This window comes from Formica exsecta, unplaced genomic scaffold, assembly GCF_003651465.1.
Source record: "Formica exsecta isolate Colony F162 unplaced genomic scaffold, ASM365146v1 scaffold194, whole genome shotgun sequence".
Classification (NCBI taxonomy): domain Eukaryota; kingdom Metazoa; phylum Arthropoda; class Insecta; order Hymenoptera; family Formicidae; genus Formica; species Formica exsecta.
The window spans coordinates 502025-510663 of record NW_021849240.1 but is presented as its reverse complement, the minus strand read 5'-3'; the positions used below and the strand labels follow the sequence as shown (position 1 = coordinate 510663).

At 32.3% G+C, this 8639-nt stretch overlaps 1 protein-coding gene and 1 long non-coding RNA gene across 3 annotated transcripts in view; one reads left to right on the top strand and one right to left on the bottom strand.

The window, feature by feature from the left end:
* Window positions 1–159: 159 nt before the first annotated feature.
* LOC115234131 (nuclear receptor-binding factor 2-like) lies at window positions 160–1384 on the bottom strand. The gene is made up of 3 exons (XM_029804910.1): window positions 1250–1384; window positions 668–924; window positions 160–583 (listed from the first exon to the last, which is right to left on the bottom strand). Exons 1-3 carry the CDS (start codon window positions 1271–1273, stop codon window positions 160–162), a joined length of 705 nt encoding a protein of 234 aa, XP_029660770.1. The 5' UTR covers window positions 1274–1384.
* Window positions 1385–1620: 236 nt separating this feature from the next.
* LOC115234105 overlaps window positions 1621–8639 on the top strand; it is an 11575-nt gene continuing 4556 nt past the window's right edge. Inside the window, exons 1-4 of one of the 2 annotated variants that reach the window (XR_003883880.1) lie at window positions 1621–1904; window positions 1982–2067; window positions 2145–2216; window positions 2935–3228. This is a non-coding gene — a long non-coding RNA (uncharacterized LOC115234105). Of the gene's footprint in view, window positions 1905–1981; window positions 2068–2144; window positions 2217–2934; window positions 3229–8639 lie in introns of those variants that run through there. The other variant, XR_003883879.1, reaches the window with a different exon arrangement.

Genomic DNA, 8639 nt, shown 5'->3' with positions numbered 1-8639 from the left:
TATATTAAAATTATTAAATTTGTTTTCGTATCTTACATGTTGTGTGCTTTATTATATATTGCTTATATAAAATTTATACATTTACATTTAATTATTAATATAATAATATATTTGGAAACATAGCAATATTTTTACAGTGCTAATTATAATTTCTCAATGTTAATTTTTTACTTCTTTTCTGAAGCTCGATCTAATGTCATCATTGGAATTGACAGAAACAGCATATAGACGTTCTGTTAATTGGCGTACTTCTTCATCTTTTGCTTCCAACTGACTAAGTAAACTCCCCACAAGAGATCGCAATTGGCTATTGACAGTTTTAAGTTCCTCTATAACAGTGCCAGTGTCTTTTGGATGTTTAAAGGTTTTTTCTTCAGCATCAGGTAAGGGTATCAAGCCCAAAAGGCTATCTTGCTCATCGATAGTTTTGTATATAGCTTGACGTAAAGAACCATCAAACTTATCAATCCTTATATTTGTACAATTATCTTTTTCAGTATATTTAGCTACATGTTTACTAAGAAGATCTTTCTGATGATTTTCTAATGTTGCTTTATATTCTTCGTACTGTACCTGTTTCATTCTAAAAACAAATATTTTTTTTTAATAATAGAAAGTCATATATAAGATTAGAATATAAAACAAATAATTTGAGATTTAAAAGTACCTGACAACAGCTGCCTGCCTTTTATGATAATCTCGTTGCAGACTGAGAGATTCTAAAGTGACAAATGATTGAATTGGTGTCAGAAATTTTGGCGTCTCTTGAGAGGATAATGTAGGTGCATGTATATGTACAAGGTTGGATTCGAGCTGTGCATGAGCCTCTGTCAAGAGATCAGCCACAGTTTCATGACACTTTGCTGCTTCTTCAAATTTTCCTCCGCGCAGTAATGCTTCTGCTCTTCTCTGTTTTTCATGTGCCTTAGATTAAAATATTAATATTATTATAACAATTATATATTAATTTGATTGACGTTGCACACATTTAATATATAATAAATACGAATAAAATATGCGGAAATAATTCCTGTAATAGGCCCTGATGTACACTCAAAGTGTGTTTATCGAATAGTATATATTGCATTGTTATATATTTTTATTTCGATAAAATATAGTGTATTGTCGACTCTCTTAATAGAGATTATATAAATAATTATTACTTTTTATTCAATTCATACAATGTGACAAATACATATAAAAATACACATAAAAATATATACTATCGATGAAAAGAAACAAGACTTACCAAATTCAAGGCAGACGTCTCCATGACTGTCCATGACTTGTCAGCGAAAAATTACAATGCCAAATAAATGTTCCTAGATTCGAAGGAAAGAAATAACTATAGTAAGCCTGAAGCCCGTATCAGACTACGCATTGAAAATTGAAGATTGAAGATTAAAGATTGGAATTTAACTAATCAGAACAAAAAGGACTAAAATTTCTTTATTCTGATTGGTCAAATTTCAATCTTGAATCTTGAATCTCAATCTTCAATGCGTAGTCTGATACGGGCATGAGCGCTGTTACATTTATATAACCAAAACGTTTGTCGGACGTACCGATTGGTTATCGAATAGAGAATTTCTGGAGTCTGTCAAGATTCTAAGAATTCTCTATCCAATAGCCAATCAGTGCATACAAACAGTTTGTCGTATGAATATAATATTAGCCTAACTTTCAATTATTTCTTTCCTTCAAGTAACCGATCAAGTTATTTTTTAATTCATGCTTCAGTTACCAAATCTTTAGAAAACGCGCGAAAAGAGTTTATTCTAGTGCATATTCGTAATATCGCAATACGTTTTACTTGCAGATTTTTTGTGCTTCCGTGCAACTTTCTGTATTTAAAAATTGAAAAGAGAGAGGAACCACGAAGAGAGGATTCGACTGTAGAAAATGTAAGTTAGATAACGTCGAAAGAAATAGTTCATTTTCTAGTGCACATTCGTAATATTGCGATATGTTTTACTTGCAGATTTTTTTGTATTTTCGTGCAACTTTCTGTATTTAAAAATTGGAAAGGGAGAGGAATCGAAGAGAGAACTTGACTATGTAGAAAATGTAAGTTAAATAATGTCGAGAGGAGTAATTCATTTTACAGTATATATTCGTAATATCGCGGTATGTTTTACTTGCAGATTTTTGTGTGCTTCTATTCTGTATTTAAAATTTGGAGAGAGAGGAACCGAAGAACATGACTGTAAAAAAATGTAAGTAAAATAACATCGATAGGAATAGTTGGTTGTAGCATTCCAAAATTATAATTACGGATGTGTTTATGACACATAACCAAAACTTTTTCTATATATGAGATAAAAGTAAATAACTGTCATACATAGAGAGAGAGAGAGAGAGAGAGAGAGAGAGAGAGTCTTACAACATTTGCTATATTTCAAAAGACCAAACAAAATTATATTTTTCAGCTAATTTCAAGTAAAGTTTGATGTAATATAATTTTAATTTCAAATTTGATTACAAAGTTTATAATGTCAATAATTTAAAATTGGTGATACATACATAACGACATACATAATGAAATAACGACTTCCTTTTCTATAAAAAAAAAAAATCGAATATTTTAATTAAAGAAAATCTATGATTATAAATTAAAACATTTAATATGTATAATAGAATAAAATGATTTTCAATATTTCTAAGTAAAATGAATGTATCTTTGTATGAATGAATCAGATCTATGTATGTCATCTCAATATATTGAAGAAATCTGCAATAGGAAATCCGAACCCTTTCCTAAAAACTTTGATTTCACTGGAAAGTGTTAGCGAATATAATCACATCCATTCCATCAAGTACTCTAGCAAGCTACGGCGCTTGCGCGCACGAGCGCTCATTCTAGTGAATGGGCACGGCTCGTGAACGCAAGAGTCGGCGGCGATGTATGAATGAAATAGTAAATATAATTGACAGAAGGGCAGGCGTGGGCAGGCCAGTCGTGCGTTCAGTCAGACCAGACCAGCAGAAACAGGCGGAATGAGGTGCAAGACGGGAATGGAGCGCGAATATAGGATCGAGGTCATCACCTCTCTATCATTTCAGGATAAGCGAGATCTTTCTTTTTTTACTTCTTTCGTTATATTATCGGTCCCATCAATTGAGCCTCATTCCATCAATCTTGGTCTAATTAGTAATCAAACCACTTTTCAAACTAGACTATTCCCATTAACAGCGAGAGAGAGGTGACAAAAAAAAATTAAACTTAGAAAATCATCCCCCAAAAAATTAACAAAGAGAAAAAAATATCTTGTAAACCCGGAAGATTTAAAGTTATTTTGTAATAGTGCTGTTTTTTATTGCTACAGAATAAAAGACGATTATAAAAAAGGAAAGCTTAAAATATATATATAATTTTTTTTTTTTTTTTTTTTTTATAGCAATGAATCCGCTTCATACGTGCTGGTCCACAAAGTGTGCATTGCATATTAAGATGGAATAGTAATAATGCATTGCAACTTTTGTTCTATATAATCATTTCCTTTGATTTTTAAAACATCCCTTTTTTGCTTCATTTTTCGCAAATTTTTCATATATTATATTTCCGCAAAAAATCGCGCAAATATTGTCTCGAAAAGATCCGCTTGTGTGTACAGTCAATGTATCGGTAAAAGAACGTCGAAGAATATGGCGAGTTCTTGACCGGTCTGTCTTCTCCTTCTCTTCACTTCCCCTCTCTCTCTTTGGAGTCGTCGAGTGACGACCAAAGACGGTAGGAAGGTACGGTTTCCGGTCGCCCACGCGACAATCTAGTCGGGGGGCTCTCTCTCCCTCTCTCTCCTTTTCTCTCATCGGCTAGCGTCGTTGTGAAAATCCTCTCGATTCAGGTGTATAGATAATGCTTAGGAGCGGTAAGTCTCTGGCGCAACAGTCCGCTACCGTAGTGGGGTGTGTGTGCGATGGGGTCTAATATTTGCGTATCTTTGCATGACGCACCCGTCACGCGTAACGTCACCTTCGCTTCGCGTCGCACGGTGTGAGATTTTCCTAATTTAGGAAGACAACTTTATGCGGTTGTATATAAATATAGCATTTAATTCGCACACCTATGTTCGCATCTATATATTTAAAATTTCATTATAATTATATAATTTTTATATAGGTTTTTCAATTTTTCAAAAGAACTTCCACATTCACTTTTAGACGCATTTCACACATGTTTGTTCTGTACAATTGAATCAGAGAAATCAATTCTGCAAAAGAGCAAATTTCACAGAAAATATAAAGAACAGCTTGAAAGTTGAAATTAAAAAAACACATACAACGTTATTAATATCACTTCTGATGAAACAAATTATCACAAATAACTAGAAATATTTTTAAAATGAATAGATATATAGTTAAATCTCTCCTAATCTCAAGTTTCATAGGGATCGAGTAATCTTTTTATTTTCATGTTCATCATTCTTTACTCATATTTTTGTGGATTCATATATTGGGCTCATGAATTAAATATGTCGCATACGTATTACATAAGAAAAAGTCATGCAGGGAACTAATAATGACTTTATTATAATATTTTTTTAAATAAAATAATATTCGCCAGAGTATGTTTTACTCGATTTCCCGATACCTCGACGAAGTGGTAATCATGGAGGCACGTGGGCGACCGGAAACTATCCCCCCCACATTCACATGCCCTACCTCTTCAAAGGGAGTGTTAAAGAGAAAGAGATTCATGAAGAGTGAGGAAAGAAAGTAGAGAAAAGAATTAAGATATGCATAAAACTGCGTGAAAGTAGTAAAATTTAGAAATCTAAAGTAAAAATGAAACACATGTCAAAAATAAATAAGTAATTCGATCCTGATAAAAAGAAAATGCACAGATATTGACTCTCTAGTGTGTGCGTGTGTGTATGATTGATTTAACAGTAATTTCAAATTAATTTTTTTCTTGGTATACAAGACGAAAAATTTTACTTTTATATTTATGATAACTTATAATACACACTGGATGTTTGCTTTTACTTAATGTGATAAGACATAAGTATATGTCATATTTAATTATGTTGATGTTTACTTGATTATCAGTAGATATTAGTAGATATTTATTCAATATCTACTGATAAATGATTTCAAAATGATTTTGATTATAAATATCCTAGTCTTTTTTAGTATTGACTTCACATTATAAAATCAAATTATGTGATATTAGAGAGATCAAGAAAAAAAACTAAAATTTAAAATACACCGTTTGTATAAGTCTAATTGCTTAACATCATATATAGCGTATTATATAATCGTATGTGTGTCTGCGAAGAGAGGAGCGTAAAAAAAGTAACCGCATGGAAAATAGGAATCTAGCAAGTGACACGTTAAATGATAAATCTGGCGTGTCATGCGGATGAAAATCATGAGTATATATACGAAGAACGGGGAGAAATATGGAGAAACAGAGGATAAGAGAGAGAGTGAAGAAAAGCAAGGGAAAAAGGTAAAAGAGAGAAAGATAATAAAACAAAAAGAAGGACGATGGCGATGTAGAAGGAAACGAAAAACGAACGGGTAAATAAAGATCGACCCGTCTCCCACGCTCGTGTGACCATTGTTATTATATATCCCGTGGGGTATTGTTCCCATGGGAAAACTGGACAGGCTCGTTCTACCACCTATACCTGCGAGTGCGACAAGAAGAGAAAGGAAAGAGACAAACCGAGCGCACCAATACACTGGCGTATGTAGGTCCACACACACAAAATATACTTACAAGTCAACGGACCACAAGTTTCAAGTAAGACGAACATGGTTGTATGAGGCAACGATGCACGCACGCATGCACGCATAACGTACGCACGCACGCGCGCGCGCACACAGATTTTAGATATGTGGGGGACGTTCACCTCGCATCTCAGACCCTCGTCGAGCTCGTTCGCGGGTCCAGAGTGTATGCATGCATGTTAGTACCATTCCCTTATGAGAGACGTTATAAGGAGTAGTATCCGAAGACATATATGTGCAAGTCACACATACACACACACATACGACTATACGCCACGAATGTCCACGATGGAGGTCTTTCGGTGGATGCTTGAGGAACAGGGTGCGGCTCAACCTACCTCGCTTGAATTACCTACCAATATTACTGTCTAGGTAGATATATCCAAACGCAAGCGACGCGCACAGCACAGGATATTATGCCATATTTGCATCCTTGATCCAGGACACGCGTGTATCCGTAAAGCGTGGATCCCCTTTTTCCTCTCTTTTGATGTATCTTCTCCGTTCCTTCTTCCGTGTGATCTATCATTATTTTAAAAGACCTTGTTCAAATCTTGAAGAATTTTTTTTAAATGATCAATGCGCATTCAAAAACAATATCTATCGTATCGGTAACAAATATTCTATATATTAAAATGCATTATTTAAGAATGACATATGCTTATGTAACAACATAAGCTTCAAAACTTTAATAAATTTTGCGCAAATAAGCCTTATATATTTCCTTATTTCTTCATTATTTGATGCGATATTCCTTTTGTTCATAAGTGGAACCTAAATAATTAAATAAGTCTATCGCTAATGAGATATTTCGTCAAATATAAGAGTGTTTTATATGTGATGGTCCAATGATTAATTTTTTATTCGAAATTCAATTAAATTAAACGCTAATTTAATTTATATTATTTTTGAGTGAGACAAAAATTCAATTTCGAAATGGTCCCTCCTATGCCTGCATTTGACGGACCGGAAGACGCTCATAAGGGACATTGATGCGAAGTATGTGATAATGAGATGGGTCATGATCATTATTTAAAAAATTTAGAGAAGCATAAATATATTTATATCCTCCTCTTCTCTATGCCATTTCTTTTAAATAAAAATTTTGCTTGCGCGCGATCATATATAAATTTTCATAAGAATATAACTCAAAGAGAAAAATAAAAGAATAGTTAAGAGATAAAATGATAGCAATATATTTCTTCGATATTCAGTCATTTATTTATACAATAATTATATGGAAATATTTGACGATGATATACAAATATTTAAGTAGCGGTTGCTTATCAGAAAAAAGATCTTTCTTTAATAGATGAAAGAGGGAACGCGCGTAAGAGAACGTAAATGTAATTAACATAATTATCGCACAGGATCGAAGGAGCGAAGATCGATGAAAAGATTATCGCCTGATACGACGCAACATATCACAGTAACCCGTTAAATCTCAAATTCTTCGCATTTTTGTATCATTCTAATAGTAGTAACATCGTCGAAATATGACTGCTTTCGGAATGATGCACAAGACTTACCTTACCAAACCGGATGATCTCATCACGCGGAAACCGCTTAATTAATTGATATCATAATGGAGACTGCAATGCATTTTTTTCATCATTATAATAAATAGCGTCTGTACTTTAGTAAAAAAGATACATAATGCCCAGAAATTAAAAGTTCTAAACAGATGATCGCGATTTGAGAAAAGAATTTTACATTATTTTCTATTAATATACATTATTTATATGCGTGCGCATATGTATAGGCTGATCTCTTTACATCTTCAATAGTTGTCTTTTTATAGCGTATTTTTTGTTACATTGCTTGCATTTTTATCCTTTTGTTGAATCTTTTATCCATAATATATATAAATAAGTTCCGACCTTATTAATAATAGAAGTAACAAGTTTTAAAATTAAAAAATGAGAAATAATTATTTTCAAAAAGATTTAAACAGAAAATGGCCAAGTAAGTTACATTTGCATTAATATGTAATTTGTACTTTCATTGAAGAAGATCCGAATAAAGGATTAGGGTTGTGTGAGAGTCGGGAGGATGGAGGGAGTAAGGTTGAAACATTCAATATCACAATTTTTTTCTAAAATAACCAGTTGATTTTTAGAATATTTTATAATATATGTATAATATATTTTCTAATTTTTTTTAGAGAAGTACTTAACGTTTTTAAAAAATATGTTAATTATTGCTCCTGACATATATACATATATGCATGCACGCAAGCATAATGTAAAAGATTATCGGTAGAATAATTATAATATAAAAGAATGAACATGATAGAAAAATATAAAATGGAAATATGTGAATTTGAAACTTTGACTAAGCAACTTCTGCCATCTCTCAGTGTGTGCTACAACCGTATCATAAGCTAAGTAGTTACATATCGGTGGTCGTTTCGCAAATTATTGAGCTGCGTAATGACTGAAATGATTTGAATCTCGCTTGAAAACGATTAAGTCCCATAACTTCCAAAAACTTCAAATTGTATTTAATTAGAAATATTTGATACAGAGTAATATAATATTTTATGGTACTTTCCTAAAGAAATTAAACGTTTTTTATTTTTATATTTGATAACATATGTCATTAAATGTTCTCTTTTACTTCACGCCAAGTCATTGCAAAAGAGTTCCGTCTCTAATTTTCATTGTACAAAGAAACTTCTTAGGCTCTTTTTATGATTATCAAGATTAAACAGTCTAGAATTATATATTTATTTTAGCTAATTTAATAGTATATGAACTGTTATATATCTTTCAATTTTATGTTTTATCTTTTACATATATTAAACACTTACAAATATAGTTCTGACAATCATGATGTATAAATATTTAAACATGATCCGCACAGATAGAAAGCGCATCTTAAATGTACGTTGCATTAAGACA